Source organism: Mchenga conophoros, linkage group LG15 (genome assembly GCF_057382185.1).
Source record: "Mchenga conophoros isolate Kocher_MC1m ecotype Shallow Benthic linkage group LG15, M_conophoros_male_GT1.1, whole genome shotgun sequence".
NCBI classification, from domain to species: domain Eukaryota; kingdom Metazoa; phylum Chordata; class Actinopteri; order Cichliformes; family Cichlidae; genus Mchenga; species Mchenga conophoros.
Window position 1 is genome coordinate 41,294,928 of NC_140540.1, and position 20,649 is coordinate 41,315,576.

Here is a 20,649-nt window from a genome sequence, read left to right on the forward strand (position 1 = left end):
GAGTTGAAAGTCCGTGTTGCTCGGCGACAGCCCCAAAACATCACTGCTCTCGAGAAGATCTGCATGGAGGAATGGGCCAAAATACCAGCTACTGTGTGTGCAAACCTGGTAAAGACCTATAGTAAACGTTTGACCTCTGTTATTGCCAACAAAGGTTATGTTACAAAGTATTGAGTTGTATTTTTGTTATTGACCAAATACTTATTTTCCACCCTGATTTACCAATAAATTCTTTACAAATCCTACCATGTGGATTCATGGATTTTTTTTTCGCATTCTGTCTCTCACAGTTGAAGTGTACCTCTGGTGCAAATTACTGACCTCTGTCATCATTTTAGGTGGGGGAACTTGCACAATCGGTGGCTGACTAAATACTTTTTTGCCCCACTGTATATCCAGTAAAACAGAAACTGTGTTCAACACTAACAGTATGACACTGACAGGCCTGGGTGCTAATATCTGAAGGAATTGTTAAATGGCTCAGAGAAGTCCCAGGCTCGGAGAGGTCCACTACTCAGCCAGACTTTCTTTGCTTATACTCGCTCAACCAAACCTAAAACCCCAGTTAGAGATAACTGGTTTTACAGCAGCGTTCATCAACTTTCGCTGCTGCTTCAGTTTCACTCTTCCTCTGTAAAAATGGAGCAACTGAATGTTGCCTTCTTCAGGCTTGTTCCTCTGAGACTATGTCAGTATCTCAAAGTCTGCATCATGTTCCAGCTCCGACGGGGCTGCTGGAACTGATTGCATCTACTCGAGACAATACTTGCAATTGAAGCGTCACAGCAGAAGGCCTGAGAAGCAGTTTTCCCCTCTGCGTCACTTAAAATAGGGCTGGAATATCCATTATTTTATTTATTTTTTTAAAGATTATATATATATATGAAGCTGCACAGAGCACAGAGTAAACATATTTGTATTTATCTGTAACTTTATTAACTCCATATGAATTCATATGTTGCACTTAAGAGTACAAAAAAAATCTGGTGCGTTTCACGTCTGCATAGCCGATACAAGTTAGTACGATGCTCTAACCAGATGAAGGGAGAGCCGTGATACTGACAACTCTGACACTCCTTAGTACATCCCTCTTGTTGGTGAAAACATAAATGGACTCTCATTCAATACATATAAATATTGTATTGCACAGACAGTGCAGTGTTATTATGATATGTGGATTCTCCTCAAACTCTCACGATTGCACCTTTTCAACAGGTTTTCTACTAATTAAAAATGAATGATTAACGCCTGAAGAATCCTGTGCCTCTCATTGCTTAACAGAAATCTGTGTGTGAAGCGACTGAGATGATTGCTTTACCTGATCGCAGCTGCTTAATGCGCCCATTGCTGCTACTAATATCCACAGGCAGGAAATCTTTGAACCAGTAGATCTCTGGATCGGGGTTTCCGCTGGCTGCACACAGCATTGTAGCCGTACGCGTTCTTTCCACAACCTTCAGCTGGGGGCCCATGTCTATGGTGGGGAAGCCGTGTGGTATCTGGTCCTCTGTAAGACAGACAAACACACATCAGCACTCCTGGACACGATACAGACGAGTCTCAGCCTGGCTCTGTCAGATTTTCTCTGCTCATTCCACAAACCTTCAGGTTGTAAGGTTTCCCCCCGTGAAATTCAAACACAGTGAAATCCAGCTCTAATGTAAGTATGGCAGGGCCACTGCATGACTAATCCTACCACAGAATTCCTCGTCATGGATCTGTGCGAACGAGAGCGAGGGCGATGCAATTTCACTGCCGGTAAAATGCATTGTGACAGAAAAAGGCTCCTACCAAGCACACATAATCTGACACGCTCGATGCAGTCAGATCACAATCCTGCCAAATTACAGACCAAATGTAATAAAATCACAGGCTGAAAATCCCATTCCACACCTCTGTCCGTGCCTCCGAGGAAGGACAGTTTTACACACCTACTTGAGCTTTTCTCATACAATAAACCGCAATTATTTAGATTTCTAATCTGTAATCTTTCCTTAAAAACAGCATTGCAGAGATGTTTCAACATAAAAACGATTTCATGGGTAAATAACAGAAAATAAGGTTCTGGAAGTTTGCTTGAACCTTCAGCTAGAAAACTATCAAACCCTGAAGGATTTTTTTCTGATTTCAGTATCAGGCATTGCACATCTTTCACCCCACAAGAGTGCAGGGCATGCTGATAGAAGTTGCTGTTGCTGAGTGGAAGAAACAAGCAATGTATACTCCATCCTTCCATATAGCAAGAAGCAGTATACATACACAAATCAATTAGGAAACCATTACTTCAATTACCTTCTTGTTGTAACAAAAATATGCAAACAGCATGAACAAATTCATCAAAGCTCTACAAACAGGAGAGTTTTGATATACATTGATATGAAACAATATACAAAACAGACATTACCTCCAGCTAAAAGAAGTTTCTTTAGCTGATAATTACATCAGCGAGCCGATAGAAACTGCAAAAAGCTGGAATCATTTCAACACAGCAGGTTAACAAGCACCGACTCTGGTACAGCTCTTTTCATTATTCTTCAACAGTTCAGCATGAAGCAAAGTACAGAGCAGCTAGTGAGAGGTGGCACTACATACGAGGCCTGAAGGGTCATTACGATTTGTCAGCCACTTAAGACAAACTTAAATCTTTTCTTTGTCATTTAGATTGCCTCAGTTAGTTCACAAATAAAAACCACTGCACACATTTAACATCTAATTTAACATTAGTATAATTTCCTTGGTGCCTGTCAGCATATAACATTTTACATTTTGGCTGTTCTCCACAGAGGTTCGGATGGTTTCTGTGATCAGCAATCCAAGATAACTTCTCAATAACATCCTCAAGTTTCACTACATGTTTTCATTCAATTCAAAGTCACACAGAAGAGATTCAAATAAAAGCACAAGTCAAAAGTTAAAAGTTCAGGTCAATGCAAGATTATAAATGACCAAATGTATAAAGTTGAATCAGTTTACATCACGTTCCTGCTGTGAGCCTCTGCAGTATACATTATACTCACTTACTGCTACATTATCTAATTGAAACTATATACCCACAATATGTTTGTCTATTTTTTGTCAGTACTTTAGAAAATCTTAAATATTTGATATAAACCTGAAAGTTACATTGATGTATTGTGCACTACATCAATCAACTTAAAATATGGTTGTCACTGATATTGTTTGTACTGTTCTAGTTTTTATTTTTAAAAAAGTCCCTTTAATTTTTGACATGATAACAAGTAGTGAGTATTTTCCTTAGTATTGAGCTTGAAACCCTTGTAGCATGGCAAGCCTACTACCCTGAGAAGACCCTGTGTCACACTCTAAAAGACCACGATGCAGATTTTTCAAACATTTTAGCTCACACTTTGACGAGCTCACTGTGCCATGACAGCCTAAAATAAAGAGCTTAGAATGAGTTGTGAGGAGGGAAGGAAAGATACTGCGGTGACACGTATAAAATGAAAACCCCAGGGAACGAAAGAGAGGTGACAGCCAAGATGCCTCAAAGCTGCTGGAAGATTTTCAACATCAACAAACAGCTTCTCTGCTCCACACAGAAAGCAAATGAGACCAGGCATTTGTCATGGTTTCTGCTGGCAACAGGGGGGAGCAAAACATGGAGCCCATGCAAAAGGGACCAAAAACTGCAATTCCATTAGTGGCCACTTGGGGCTGGCTCCAAAGTGAGTCAATCCTAGATGGTTACCGTGTCTTTTCGGGCTACAAGGTTCAGTATTAGTACGACTTTTGTAAGCTACGAAGCCGCACCGCTTGATGGATTGTCTGAGCATTATGGCTGCCGTACTCAGGAGCCTTGCGGAGTAATCTGGGTCCTAAACGCCGTCACTTTCAGGTCCCAAAGTCAAACAAACACTGCAGCATCACTGAGAGTTAAAACCTAAATTCTTTCATCTTTAATAAAATCATCAGCGTTGCTGCTTTACCAGGTGTAACAATTAAGTTTAACATCCAGGAATCCATGAAAAAATAATTTATTACATTTAACGGAGTTAGAAGTTAGCAGGAAGTTAGCTCGCTAGCTTCCACCTAAACATGATATAGCATCTTCTGACTGAGAGGTTTCTGAATAAATTCAAACGTACAGCTCTGCTATCACTTCCAACATAAATGAAGACAGAAAACTAAACAGCAGTGACGTTTGTAGGGTTACTGAAGTTTGGCTAGCTGATATATAATGATGTGCTACGTGATCGGTAGAAACACAGCTATGTTAGCATAAACAGTGAAGCTGGAGGATGAAGCTAACTTTCTTCCACTGGATAAAAGTTAACGTGAGGGTTCCTGATGGTTAGAGACAAATGCAATCGTATGGCAGGATGCTGTAAACGGACCAAACTTCAATCAGGAGAACAACTGAGATAATCCATCCACAATACGAGGTTAGTCATTAATATACTGCAACAACATGGGAATAGAGCAGCTGCCAGAGGATTCAGCATTAATGAATCAATGGTACAGAAGAGAAGGAAGCAAGAAGGAGCTGAGTAAAGTTTGACTTATCTGACTGTTTTGTTTTGCTTAATGCGCCTTATGTATAAAAAATATGGTAAATGTCCAGCTTTACAGTAGAAAAAGACATGGTTACAATCTGGTCCAAGTCAAAACTGTAGGAAATTTCATCTTTACAATCTTTATAACTTACTTTTCAGATTATATTAAGAACTACAGTTATGTATTTTTAGGGTTCTGGCTGCCAGTCACCTGCTAGGCTTCACTTCAGACAGTTCATTGAAGTAGACCTCTCAATTTTGGTGCCTCATGAAGGATTTTTCAGTGAACAATAATATGATAATAAACATGATCACTAACAGACTTTCCAAAATATCTGCTACACTTCTTGTAGTGTCTATGTATTCATAGTATTTTACTTAAATTATTGTGCAATACACTCATAAATGCATTCGCTGCTAACTACACAGTTTACTACACACTTTATGATATAAGCATAACTACAGCCCCCAGGGCTCCCTCCCCCCTTTTTTTTATGTTTTTGCACCTTCCCTTAATATCCAACAGTAACAGATTCTCAGAACCTACCAGGAAGTCCCACTGCCTTTTATTTTCTTAAAGCTCTGCCCTTTGCTCCAGTCTCTATTTAAAAGAATCAAACAGCTCCCGCTGCTCACAAATGGTGACAATAAGCTTGTCCTCCATTTCTGGCTGGTACAAGGTGGTCTCAGGAGAATCCAGCTCATAGTACCATGTAAATTCTTTGCTGAGGTTAAGATATTTTCAACTCGAGCGGATGCATATCGGCCACTATTTGCATCGATTAGTGGCAACTCTCCTACAGATTTAATGTGAACACAACAGTAGAAGGTTATTCGCAGTTTCCCCAGGAAGCTGAGAGAGTTTGGAAAGGCTTTGTATTTATTTATCAGACAGCTGAAATATGCAGCCTGAAACCGAGTAACCACTACAGCATCCTGTCTCAGATGATTTTGTTCCCGCTAACGACTACAGAGAACTGAATCTTTGACATTTTCCATGACAATAGAGCAAAGCTGGTTATGGATTTTGCACTCCTCCCAAGACACCTCCACCCACCAGTCTGTCAAGCTAATCAAGTTCGCAGATGACACCACCGTCATTGGGCTCATCTCTGACGGGGACGAGTCTGCCTACAGGAGGGAGGTTGAACGTCTGGTGTCTTGGTGCAGCCACAACAACCTGGTGCTGAATGCCCAGAAGACAGTGGAGATTATTGTGGACTTCAGGAAGCACACAGCCCCACTCCCCCCCATCATCCTGACTGACACCCCCATCACCTCTGTGGACTCATTCCGCTTCCTGGGTACCACCATCACCCAGGACCTGAAGTGGGAGCCCACCATCACCTCCGTCATCAAGAAAGCCCAGCAGAGGATGTACTTCCTGAGGCAGCTGAAGAAATTCAACCTGCCAACACGGACGATGATGCAGTTCTACACCGCAATCATCGAGTCCATCCTCACCTCCTCCATCACCGTGTGGTACGCTGGAGCCACTATCAGGGACAAACAGAGACTGCAGCGTGTTGTGCGCTCTGCTGAGAAGGTGATTGGCTGCAGACTCCCATCTCTGCAGGACCTGTACACCTCCAGGACACTGCAGCGTGCAGCTCGGATCTCAGCTGACCCTTCTCACCCTGGACACAGTCTGTTTGACCTGCTCCCCTCAGGCAGGAGGCTCCGGTCCATTCGCACCAGAACCTCTCGCCACAAGAACAGTTTCTTCCCCTCTGCTGTTGGACACATGAACAATAACCACATGACTGTCCCCGCCACTAACACATGACCCTACGCTGTGTCACTGCATCATTTCATGTCTGGCACTGATCACCACCTGCACTCATGTATATATCTTTCTACGTAGCACTCATAATTCTTATTCTCATGTATATATCTCATGTATATCTCATGCACATATCTTTCTTTCTACATAGCACTTTAATTCTTATTGTCTGCACTGAAGCACCGCAGCAATTTCCTAATGTTGTAAACCTCAACATCTGGCAATAAACCCATTCTGATTCTGATTCTGATTCTGACACCTGATATTCATGCATGTGCTCTGCGAGTGCAGTAAAAGAGGCACAAAGTTGAGAGGAGAAAATGACTGTGTTTTTAAGCTCTACAGCTCAATCTGCTGTGACTCAGAGAGAAATATTTTGTATTAAAGTTTGTTAGAATAGGATAGGATAGAATTGTTATTGCATTACTGAAACACAAGAGGAGACTGCATTGTGCTCCAGCTGACTGGCTGTCAGTCAAAGACTGTTTACATACAGCCTACTGTAAAGAAATGTGTCATCTGACCACTGCTGTCAATCACTCTGGCTTGCTCCTTCTTTACATCAGCTCTTTGGCAGGAAGAAGAGTAACCCAACACTTTACAAAAACACAAATGCACGAAAAACCATAATCACACAAAACTATGATTTTTTTTTATTTAAATTGCCAAAATACCAGCGTTATAAAAAATATCACATTGAGGTGGGCGTCAGTCACTGAAACAGTTTTCCTAATATGACAGTCCATCACTTCGCTAAGCTTAACAGCTTCACACCCTGCACCTCTGACAGCCTCTAATGTTGAGCTGAGCTCAGGCTCTTAGCTGAACGTTAAAGTAATTCGCTTTCACTTCATTCAGCTGAGGAAGTGGATTTTCTTCACCCTCAAATGGAAATACTTTGCCCTAAAAGGTGTCTTAAATGAAATCCATGGAGGTTTTGTCAAGAAGGAAAACTGCATCATTATTAGGTGAACAGTATTTTCAATTTACACCGAACTGAGTCAACAGTGAAGTGAATAGATGAAAAGGTAAGTCCCAAAGCTTTTCTGACAACTAAGGCAGGAAATCATCAGCAAGCCTCGATCTCATCAGGAGATATTATCGCTAATCAGTAGTTGTCTATATGTAACACACAGAAAAATCAAAAAAGCAATGACGGGGGATATTAGCATCGTTAACCATAGACTGTATTTAAGTGATGGATGTAGCCTCATTTGTTTCCTGTTTTTAAAGCCTTGAACTGAATGTTTGAACCACAACAATCTCACCTGATTTGAAACCGAGTGAACAGAAGTGCAGTAGGCACCCTAGGGCAGAGCGTCATGGTCTATTTTACTCTGGATTTAGAAAATAAGCAGCATGTTGCATACAATAAAACTCAAAACAAGCAATTGAGCCCATCGTCCACCAGGCTGTGTGTCTTTAAGGAAAATATGATAGTGCTGCAACTGACAGAGATGTCTAATGCAACTGACAACAAGGAACACACAGTGGGGCTGTTTTTAAAAAGTCCATACAGGATATGGCAGATTATTAATGTAGAACTGGAGTGACATGATACAGGGATCACCTGCCCATGGCTAACTATAAACCTGCTTCAGGTTCTTGTGTGATTCCACAAAGTTCATTGCTAGTACAGTACAGTATTGTACAGTTAGCCTGCAGCTCTGCAGAGTTGCACAGGTAATTAACGCCAAGCTCAAACTGAGGCATCAAGATGCCACACTAATGTTATACCAGCATGTTCAAATAAATACTGAATGTGGTGCGATGCAGGAGAGGTTGGCAGTGGAGTGAAACATTTCACTGTTCATCTCAGAGACAGTTCAAGTTGCACACAAAACTGATTTTTCCACTTCAATGAATTTAACACTTCAATCAGTTTCCTGCTATGGATTTGTGTTGCTCTATATGTGAGCTTTCAAATCAGTTTGCACTGATATTTTCCTGCTTAGAAAAGTCAGTATGTACTCCATTTGGTGAGGCAGTTTCCATATGCTGCGGACTAATAACACCGATTAGCAAGTAACGTAACGAGGAGCAGATGGGGCTGGATACACATTTTATCGTCCTTCTGCATGAGACATATAGGAGTTATTAAGCAATTTTAAAGCTATTAGTTCAGAATTTGAAAATTGTAAAGTGGGCCTTATTAAACGGTGGTATTTAAAGTTAGTTGTGGGCTTAATTTCACCTTAATAAAGTCACACAACAGGGATGAGTAGGCTGCGCTGACTTAATAACTGGAGCGGGTGGGGTGGTAACAGTTCAGTGGGAGATTTTGACCCACAACAGAGGCTAGAAAACAAATTGTTAGCAGCCAGCCAGGTAATCAGTGATTCACAGGTGCATTATGGTCATTCTGTGCAATGGGAAGGTGAAGACCTTCTTATTCCGTCTTTAAATTGAATTAATGGTTAATACACTGTTAGAGGCAGTTAAAAGCTACAGCCTGGGTGCATCCCTGCCCACTGTATTGGTGCAAAGTGGCACAGCTAATGAGAGCCAATAGACACCAAGCTCAGTGTTGTGCTGTGGCCAGGTATTTAGGTGAACCACACCTCCCAGCAGCCACAGCTCCATAAACACAGAGGAAACCCTGATTAGACCTGATGGTGCGAGATGGGGTTGAGTTCAGCAGGTGGGCTGGAGTAAGAAAATAGGTCTTGAAATGCAATAAACTACAAATTCACCAATCCATGTTCTGCTCAGTAATGGCCTTTAAAAAGACATCCTCCTTTCAGGATGTTATACAGATATCTAGAAAAATCTGAGATGTTTAGATCACAAAAAGACAGTTTTTGAATTTTTAATAAGACAGTCATCTTCAAACTCTTGTCAGCAAATGTTTATCTGCTGGGAGTAAAGCTACACTGTTCCAAAGAATAGTAATGTCAAAGTATCTTACTGTATATTTTACAGTTTACTGTCTTTCTAGAATATCATTACATTTACATAAGTAGGCTGTGATTTTACATGTCAAAGGTAAAATAACATAACATCACTGTAAATACAGTAAAACACAATTTACTTGTTTTTTAAATATTTTTTTGTACATATGCATATTTAGATTGTAAAAATACATTCAGAAATGTATCATAATTTCACAAATATTTGTCTGTTATGTGAGAGAATGATCTGTTAAATTCAAATGTAATACTATGGAAAAATATATAAAATGATCGGAAATTAATGAGAATAATCAATAATTAAAGGAGTATTTGAATTATAATTTTGCTGAAAATTTCATGTCATCCAGGTCTGATTCAATAATTCAGAGGTAACAAGTGAAAATATAATTAATAGGAATAAAAACATAAAACATTGCACGCTGTGCTAATTATATATTTTAAAAAATAAATGTAGAGGTAGGACTTGCAATTAATACAAATCTCAAAGTATTCACAACAAAGAAATAGGCCTCTGCACCTGGGGTGAGGGTGTGGCCATGAAAACAATGTGACATGCCATTGGATGTTGGGACACATAATAACATGATGCTAAGCATCGGCCAATGAATGTGAACTAACAACCACAAGGTCGCGGCTGCACTGTAGGAAAACATCCTAATATGAAAGTATTTTACTGCATTTTACAGTTTTGTTCTTCTAGAACATCATTAAAGTTACGTAAATAGACTGATTTCACATTTCAAATGTAAATTAACGTTAAATCACTGTAACTTAATAAAACATAATTTTCATGATTATTAAATGTATCTGTCTGTACATATGCATATTTAGATACAGATTCACAAATGTATCATGGTTTCACAAATATCTGTCCGTTATTTGAAAGATCGAACTGTTGAATTCAAATGTAATGCTATGGAAAAGTATATAACATGGTTCCTATAAGCTTGTGTTACATCACATAAGTATTATCATTGCTCTTTAGGGCGATCGTGGCTCAAGAGTTGGCAGTTCGCCTTGTGGTCAGAAGGTTGCCGGTTCGAGCCCCGCCTCGGACACTCTTGGTCCTTGTGTCCGTGGTCAAGACTCTTCACCTACCACCTACAGGTGATGGCCAGAGGGGCCGATGGTGCGATATGGCAGCCTTGCCTCTGTCCCAGGGCATGCAATCCATTTTTATTTAACTGTATATTTCTGTACATTTACGTATTCACCTTGTTTATAGGTAATTTCATTGTTTGATCACGTTAAAATGTTCCTAATTTAATGTCTAAAAGCACTTGGAAAAGGCAGAATCCCATGTAAAATTAGCGCAACAAACTCTATTTTCATTACTGGAAATAACCGTATTTTCATGAGGAAGTTATTTTCTGTTATTTTACGGTCGTATTTTGGCGCCCCAGCTCCCAGAATATTACCGTTTTTTTAAGCTGTTTTTTGTAACAGTATACAGTAGTGTTATTGGCTGCTCATTCAATGCTTTTATAAAAACAATAAAATGCCAACAGGTGCACCTTATTCATTTAAAGGCTGTCTGCAGACATGTGTTGTAGTTTAATACCAAAAAGTGTTTTCGTAGTTACAGATCGCTGTGCGCGCTGATCCCGCAGCTTAACAACTATAAGCTATTCTTGAGCAGCTGACCGGACAACATGGGCCTCACGTTGTTGTCGTACAATTGACAAAAGCTCTTTGACACAACAAAACTCTCTCTATCTCAATTTAGCTTTGGTGACGACAGCAATGAGCAATTTTCCATCTGCCAAGAGGAGAAGAAATCACTGCAGGCAAGGTAGATTTTTAGCATCAGGTTTCAGTAAGAAAGATAATGATTGCAAAGTTGATTACAGGTTGCACAGACATAAAGCAACATTGAACTGACTATTTAGAGGTTCATAATTGAGGTAAGATTGTATTTGTAAAGATATTTTTGATACTTCTTATAAGACAAAAGCCATTTGGCCCACTTCATTCTGTTGGTTTGTTTTTTGCAGTATGCAACACTTCCATTTGCTAATATTGTTTAGACTTTATTGGCATATAAAATGGGAGCTGTGGACATCAGTTTAGTTCTTTTTGGTAAAAAGGTAGCAAAGTTACTCAGTTGATGAAAAGAAAGTTGTGTAAAAGTAGACAGCTTTGATAGACAGTGGGCTCCAGATCATGTAGTAACTTTATTCTGACCTCAGTGTGGTGGAAAGCCAGGAGCAGCCAGGTTAGGAGAATTCTCCTGATTATTTCAAACATGTACTGCACCTCTGCAGCCCTGCAGCAGGCAGACCGTCTCTCAGCAACCTGACATGGCACACGGGGATCATTTTCACAAAGGACTTTCCCACAGTGACTGTGGCTGCCAGGGAATACTTTGCACATGAAACAACAATGCTCATGCTGGGAAGCAGAAAGATCCCTTTTTATTTTGCATCCCAGATTTCCTTTGTACACTCTACAGGGTGGGCCATTTATGTGGATACACCGTAATAACATAGGAATGGTTGGTGATATTAAAGTCCTGTTTGTGGCACATTAGTATATGTGAGGGGCAAACTCCTCAAGATGGGCGGTGACCATGGTGGTCATTTAGAAGTCGGCCATCTTGGATACAACTTTTGTTTCTTCAATAGGAAGAGGGCCATGTGACACATCAAACTTGTTGGTAATGTCACAAGACAAACAATGGTGTGCTTGGCTTCAACGTAACTTTATTCTTTCATGAGTTATTTACAAGTTTCTCTTTGTTCACAGCCATTGACATGTCGAAGAGGTTAACACATGAGGAGCGGATCGAAATTGTGTTGATATCTGGTGGACGCAGTAACCGGGTCATTGCAGCAGGTTTCAATGCAAGACACCCTACGAGACCACCCATCTCCCATGCTACAGTTAGCAAACTGCTTGCTAAGTTTCATGAAACTGGTTCAGTGTTAGATTTGCCAAAATGTGGACGCAAGAAAACTGTCAGTAATGAAGAAACATCAGTGGCTGTCCTAGCTTCATTCAGCAAGAGCCCACAGCGTAGCACTCGCCGCATGTCGCTGGAGAGTGGCACTAGTCGAACATCGCTTCAGCGGATATTAGCTACTCACAAATGGCACCCTTACAAACTCCAGCTACTGCAGCATCTCAACGAGGATGACCCAGATCGGCCACAGAATTTGCAGAATGGGCAAAACAGAAATTGGAACAGGACCCTCAGTTCACGCCAGGTCCGAGCATTCCTAGATGATCAGTTTCCTGGAAAGTGGATTGGTCATCGTGGGCCAGTTGAATGGCCCCCAAGGTCTCCGATCTGACCCCCTTAGACTTTTATCTTTGGGGTCATCTGAAGGCAATTGTCTATGGTGTGAAGATACGAGATGTGCAGCACCTGAAACTACGGATACTGGATGCCTGTGCTGGCATTTCTCCTGTGGTGTTGCTATCAGTGTGTGAAGAGTGGGAGAAGAGGGTTGCATTGACAATCCAACACAATGGGCAGCACATTGGACACATTTTATAAGTGGTCAGAAACTTGTAAATAACTCATGAAAGAATAAAGTTACGTTGAAACCAAGCACACCATTGTTTTTCTTGTGACATTACCAATAAGTCTGATGTGTCACATGGTCCTCTTCCTATTGAAAAAACAAAAGTTGTATCCAAGTTCAAATGCTGTGGTCAGAGCTTAAGTGAGCTGTGTATAAACGAGTGCCCACAGATCTCAATGAACTAAACAACACCTGCACTGAACACGATGATGCGACAGACTGATACACAAAATGATTGCATGAAGTCACTGCTGCTACAGGTGGTTCGACAAGATGCTCCGTCATAGGATGCAGTCAGTTTTTCCACATGATTGCATAAATGTTTATATGCACTGTCATATATTGCTTTGTTACTTGGCGCCATAGGTAGCATTGTTCTTTGATTGGCTTCAGCTCAGTATATTTTGGACTGCACTGTCTTGTGAATGTGACAAGTGAAACTTATGGTTCACAGTACATGAACACTGATTCCTGACATGTGGCTTTCAGCATTGCTGTATAACGTGACACATTTCTTACTATAACAAATTATGTTAACAAAAATCCATCTGAATATCCATGAAAGGAATATAAACTAGTATATTGCCTAAATGATGTTCTAGCAGAATTGCTCTGCGGTTCCTCTGGTTGCACTGTGAGCATGTATTTTATTGCACTGTTGCTTTCTTGACCCCGAAGCTGCTTGAAAACAATTGAAAAGCTTTGGGATCAGTTAACTGATGTCACACTTGACAGCTATTAGTGCCCAACCAACCACTGAGCAGACTCTTGGCATTCGAGCGGCGCTACATTAGCCTCAGGCCATTGGCGCCTTCAGTGATGCCAAAATTTCACCAGTGTGGAGGAGGCAGTCAGAGGGTGACCTGAGAGGCCTGGAAAGACAAAATGCCTCTCTGAGCCTTACAATTTCTCTGAGACAGCATATCCCCATCGCCATCCATCATTTTAATCAAGCAGATGCCAGAGTACCTCTCTGGAGGAGGTATATGCTCTTAATAAGATCTTCCTGGCAAATTAAAAGAGCTGGGGAGTCTCTCAGTGTGAGCAGAGAGGAGGGCAGGGGTGGCTGGGCAGGACAAAGCAGACGGCGAGAGAGAACTTGGCAGGGCGCTGAGAACATTCGCCCAGTGCATCTCCAATTAAAAACAACAAGCAGCTCCCACATGTGCAGGGTACCTTTCTAATAGGAAACATTTAGTCTAGCAGGGAGAAGAGAAGAACTTAAGAATTTATTAATAAGCAAATGGATACTTGTAGTTTGAAAAAAGAAAGCTAGTTTCTGCTAATTTCCCTCCCTGAACTGCAGCTCTGCACCACATTTGTTATACATATATTTTAATGCTGTTATCTAAGAAAGAAAATGACTTGCTATGTGGTACAGCCTGTCCAAGAAGCACGGGTATCTCTGTCTGTGCATTGCACTCATACATTTTATGGCTGTACCTCACAAAGCAAGCTAGTTAGCTGATAACTTGGCACTCAGTCCTGCGGAAACCAATCTGACAACACTGTTGCTGCATCTTTGTTATATACGGTGTATTACTAATGCTTGTTTTATGCTTGTGTGAAGGCAGTGTGTGAGCAGTTGTATGCCTGCAGTCTGAAGTACTGACGTGTCATCAGAGTCCAACAATGTGCAGTCGGGATTTTGGAGGACTGCACTGGAGCGTGTTTGTGGGGGTGAAAGCCCGTCTCCGTGTCCAAGCAGAAACACGTACACAGACGGACACATTTACACGGTTCTGCCCAACCAATTGGTAGAGCACATTTTCAGGCCCTATATCTAACTGAGGCTTTCACTGAAATTGACCTACATTATTGAGTCTTTTCTACCAATTGGTTTACATCTGTAATGCCCAAAAAATCCACCAGAAGGCGCTGTGAATGTAAACGGTTGGCTCTTCTTATAACTCTCTCCAACCATTTTTGATTAAACTAAGGTAGAAGGATATAATTTTTTGATCTATGATAGTGTTAGAAGACTTACTAAACAGATGTGTGTCACCTGACAGCATTAAAAAAGTGAAATTAAATGTTTAATAATTTATTTTTTAAAAGTGGTCAACCAAAAGGTTGATTTGTCACTTTATGGTGCTACTGCTAACATAACCTAAATGTTATTCAAATTGATTATTGGCCATAAAATCAGACCACTAAACCTATTTTGTTTATCCATTGCTGTTGATAAATCACATTAAGTGTTAGCACAGCAAGAATATGCTGAAATAATTTCCTCAGTAAGTCATTTTTGTAACTTTCTGAGTTAGTAAATGTTGTAAAAATCAAGAATAACATGTGGAAATCACACATTTACACATGGCACTCCCATGGGCTGGGACTCCCCACCAGTATATTGCCAACAAACCAGATGAGTGGGGCTTTAAATTGTTCTGCCAAGCAGGTTCGTCTGGCATCATCCACGACTTGCTGCTGTATCAGGGGCGTCTATGTTCTTCAATGCTCCCCTCAGTGAAAAGCAACAGAAGCTCCCTCTAAGGGGTAAAAAAAAACACTATACAAACCCATAAACGAACCTCAGCTCTTCACAAGTTTCATCTTGGTCCAGAACTTGCACACCTCCTCTGGTGTCAGGTGCATTGGTACTGTATGACCAAACTGCACCGGTGGAGCTCCCCTGATGGCAGACAAAGACCTGATGAAGAAGGGCCATGGAGCCTGTGATTACCGGTCATACGTTTACCATGAAGTGACATCTCAACCATTTGGTAGAGATTAATATTTTAAAAACTACAGGGTCTATTGAAAAATAATTATTGATTGTGGTTATTACTCATCCAAGTCAATAAGAAATGCAAACAAAAATTTTCCATTGTTTTTTCTTGGTGTGGACCTCAAAGACTTAAGACAATACATTTAACAACATAAATAAAGTAAAAAATAAACAAGGGTGACAAAGACCCAACATGAAGACAAAAGGAAGACGACATATCGTAGCAAGAAGCTAACTTTGTGTTAGAATCATTATATTAGAATTCAGGACCAAACGTGCTCTACATGAGCACTTAAAACTTTTTAAAAAATATCCTCCGTAGGTAATTTTCTGCATTTCATTTTTTCACTGTTTATTTCTTTTCACTTTAGCAACACACACAAAGCTTTCTCCCAAGGTCTCAGCACACCTGACTGACCTTCACTCGATTTCATAAGGAGTAATTAGTTCTGTGAATTTATTTGCATTTCTCATTTATCTCTGACTGCCTGTTCTATTATATGTAGTGCACACACACAGGCATGCACATGAATACAAATAATGATTATACACACAGGGAACACCCCACCCACCCCCACCCACATACCCGTTTCCTAATAATAGAAGCTTTTTGAAGCCAAGCCTTTGAATGCTTTGTTGTCTGTGGAGTTTACTCACAGGCCAAAGAGTTAGTGTTACACTTCACTTCTGCATGTGTGGATAATTACCAAGTAATGGCTTGGTAATTATCACATGTAATGTAATGTAAAAATAAGATAATTTGCATAATGCAGTCGTGAACCAAACGTTTAGGAAATCACGTGTAATGCAGAAAAAGGTAACAGTCCCCCCACCCCCCCTTCAAGTAAGCGCGATCACTTCTGTGCAGGTCCTAAATGTTACATTTCTGTTTCTTGGCCCAGTTGTGTTACACTGTAATGTGTGTCCGTTATGTGACTTTATGCCAGTGTGTGTTTTATCATCCACAGTCACTGCTACAGGATGAAAAAAACTCCAACAACAAAAACCTGCATGATGAACGGGTCAATAACACGTACAGGAACCTCTGAGGTGATGTCATAAGCACTGTGTAGGGAAGCGTATAGGCTCAAAACAAACCCTACTTTAATACCTCGTTCATCTGCTCTCCAATGGACGCTTTCCAAGACACTAAAGAAGTCACTTGGAGGAGTGATGAAACGTTTCTCGTTGAAAATGATGCGCCCAGATGAACAGAATCACCTTTTTGGTACTCTCCAAGAGTTTCAGCCATTGTCACTTTAGGTTTTTTATTCACATGACAAAGGAAAACACAATCCCTTTATGCTGGACCAAGAGAAGGACTGGCCGCTACTTATGCCTTTAGAAGTTTGAAGTGCTATTTTGAGACGAGATGAGCCAGAGCAGCTGAGTAGCATGCTAACCTGAACATTTTGTATATTACCTCAAGCTGCCTGTCAAAAAGCTTCAAATAATTCTTCATCTAGAAGACAAAAGAAGAAGAAGAGCACAGAAGCAGGAAAGACTGAAGTCTAATGCCAGTTACTGTAACATATACTGCTGAGTTTCTACATGGGCTTTTTTCATATTAATAATATTAATAACAGTATCTAGCTGCACAGGTGCTCGACTTTCTCACATAACTTTTCCTAACTAGCTGTAGCTTTACACAGCATGATCTGAAACATGCCATCGTGCTTGATCAACTACATTATTTCCATATTGAGATCTAATCCAATAGTTAATAAAGCAATAGAGCACCTATAGATGCTGGGTGTGATGCACTATTGTTAAAAACAAAAGAAAAAACAACAACAAACCAAATAATCTTTTTATCTGACTTTGCTTTCTGTAACTGAACAATTAATAATAATGGAGTGGATTTATATAGCGCTTTTAAAATAAGGAATGGGGAAAATATCCTGGTACTTATGTAGTGCATTTTTACTCTCACTGACTAAAGCTATATATACTTATATACTATATAAGTACCACAGTCTGACAGATATATTACAGGTAACAGGGGGTTCAGTAAGTTGCCTAAAGACACTTTGCCATGCAGACTGGAGTAACCAGGAATTGAACCACCGACCTTCCAGTTGGTTGACACTGAGTCACAGCCCCCCCAAATAAAAATCTGTAATCACACAGCAGCAGAAGATTTTCATGAACATATTTTCAACATTAATGAGGTTCATTACTATCTCTGGTATTTTAAAGGTTTATTATATCAATATATTTGTTAAATAAATATTATACTGTATAATTTTTGTAGTGGTGCATTCTAAGAAGGGGTTTTGGGGCAGCCTTTGGGAATGGCCTTGAGTCAGTACTCGCCATAAATTGCATTGGCCTGAGGCTGTCAGGATATAATGCTGGAATAACAGAGCAGAAAATATCCTGAGGGCTGAACCAGGCTGCTGGCCTATATACATCCCCGGTACACTACCAGCCTTCTTTAGCCTGCTGTGCTTCATACAAAGAAACGTACAAGTGTGTGTACGTTGGCTTATTAGAGCTCAGTTAATACATCTTCAGGAAATAAACTAGAGCAAAGTTGTGCAGTAATAACACAGATGTTGGTTGGACGAATTTAGTGCTGTTGTTGAACACTATATGAGAAATGCAAGAAAGAACCAGTGATCTAATTTACAAGCCACGAGAGTCAGACTGTTATGAACCAGAGGTGTCCTGATTATCAAAGACACCTGTCATATTTAAAAACTCTGATGATGGTGAACTGAACATCTGATTTAGTGTCATCAGATATCTCATTTTTACTTTTCCTGACCATGATGTGTTTAATCACGAGGGACGGATGACAGGCTCAGTTCTTTTGCCAAGTAACAGAACTGTGGAGAGCTCTAAGCACTGCATGAGGGAAATTATCTTGTCCCAAGGGCTCTGAGATCAGCTGGGACACAAAACCAAGGACATGGTCTGAAGAACTCGCAGACAGCAAAGATCTGAGAACAGAGTTAATTCTTCTTAAAATTGTGGCCAAGTAAAGGCTCTGATTTCTGTGTCCACGAGGGACCGTTGAAGGAGGCTAGCATTAAGTAATAACTTAACTCTCTCTCATCAATGTTTGGTCACATCTGGTTCAATGAAACCAACATGGCAGAAGCCAAAACTAATGGTGACGTCTCAAAAAGGGAATTTCCAGTGTGACGTATACAGTATGCAGCATGAATCCAGGGTCAAAATCAGCATTTTAGTCTAAGTTATTACTGACAAACTTGCTATGTAGACAGTTAGCATTCACCTCTTTTTAAACAACTGGCAATTAAGCCTTGGTGATGGGGAAAGCAGGTTGGAGTGAGGACAGTCTCCTAATCAACAACTGTGTGAATCAGATTTACCAAATCAGCTTAAAGGACAAACGTGCTCCTGAAAAAAATGTACGAGTAAATAAAATGCACAGCACATGTGTGGTACCCTCTGCTGAGCTCTAAATTCATTTACACTCTACAGACATCTGCTCATCACTTAAACAGAGAGGTGTCATTCTCTCTGTTAGGGTTTCCCGAGGGGATCATTGCATTGTGTCTTCTGATGCCACTGCAGGTAAAACCCTGACAGGTGTGCACGGCATGAAGAAAAAGTTAAGGAAAGTGTCCGTAAGTTCAAGATAACATTAGTAAATAAAAACAGGGGTGCTCTTCAAATTCTCAGTGGTGCTCAGAGTGAGAACTTCTCCAACTAGATAAATAAAGTAACTCTCAATGTCACCAGTGACTGAGGCAGAGGGGAGCACCAATAAGTAAATAAACCGCTATTCTTACTCGACACTGAAATCTGATGGCTTTAATTGCTTCTTTATCAGTGTGCAACACCAAGTCGCTGTATGGCTTGTGTGTGTCTGTCATTGTGTGTCTTCTGTGTACTGTAGGCTATATTCATCAGTATGAGCCTTTGAGCATGGAAGCTGAGTGTTGGGCCTGTTGTGGGGAGATAAACGACAGAGGAAGATGGCAGATAGTTGAGTCTGAAATCTCTTTAATGCAGAAGTCACCGCAGCAGCATCGACCCTATACTAAATATGCCCTCTTACAAGAACATGCACTGGATCAGGGGAGGAGAAAAATCCCTACAACTACTTTAATCTGTCTTATTGGGGGCTAAGGATTGATATGAGCATGCATTATGCAGAGATATAAAAGTACGATTTGGCTGGTAAAATGAAGGGAGTTTACTTTTCGTCTTTTCCGACAGTTGCTGGTGATGGAAAATTCAAACCACTCTCCAAGGCATCCTCCTCTTCTGCAGACCACTGCTCGCTCACAGGTTGCAGTGTTTCCCTGGAGAACTACCTGTGTGCATCCGTATTTGTGTGTTTCAGTGTGTATGTGAGCGCACCGGTGTGAGACTGGCTGTTGAAGGGCATGAATATGTCAGAAAAGCTCCAATCTGAATGTGTTTAGTAGGGTTTCAGTGCTCAGTGTTCCAGAAAGGCAGCTCTGCGTGGAGGAGCAGCCAGCCCAGCAGACCTGAGCTGTAGCTGTAATTGGCATCGCTGCTTTAAAATGAAGGAGGAATTTTCCTCTTTAGATGGAATTATGCACCCGATGGAGCCTCTATCCATCATTCTGACCGAGGCGATTTTGACAGATAGAACACGATATCTCCTTTAATTCAACCATGGCCACACACCTCTGCAGCCCGCTGCATGGCCATAGAAGATAATTAGGAGCTTTACTGGTGACTGACTGGTACATTCATATTACATGTTTGAGTCTCTTTGGTAGGCTAGGCAGGGACATCCACACAGGCACCTGTCCTATGAATGGTTAGTAAACTAATGGCTTGAGACAGATTGTTTAATGTATTCTGGCTACTTTCCTTCTAGAAATTTGAAATATCTATTTTAAAAATGGGCAGGCTTGAATTACAGAAGTACATTTTTTTCATGAGACAACATATTCAGCATATTAACATTGTTATCAGACGGCGTTTTCAAATGTATCCACTTCGGAGAGTGTTTTAAAAAAGCTCAGTTTTCCTTGACCACAAACGCCGTCTCAGTGTGGACGGAGAGTGTGCACACGGCCTGATCCAGTGCTGTTTTGTCCTTTTGAGTCAGTGCCTCGATATAATGGCCACAGCAATATAGGCTTCCAAGAGATAACTGTCCCATTTAAGAGAGCCTCCAAGTTGGCCATAGGAGGCTGTAGAGGTAATGGCGCATGGCCTTTAGCAAAAC

General features: G+C 40.7%; 1 protein-coding gene across 4 annotated transcripts in view; it reads right to left on the reverse strand.

The window, feature by feature from the left end:
* Window positions 1–20,649, reverse strand: part of ptprfa (protein tyrosine phosphatase receptor type Fa) — a 356,286-nt gene that overhangs the window by 150,417 nt on the left and 185,220 nt on the right. For all 4 annotated transcript variants that reach the window (XM_085246465.1, XM_085246467.1, XM_085246466.1 and 1 more), the window contains one exon: window positions 1,319–1,507. In XM_085246465.1, the coding sequence (XP_085102591.1) occupies window positions 1,319–1,507 (189 nt within the window). The remainder of the gene's footprint in view (window positions 1–1,318; window positions 1,508–20,649) is intronic.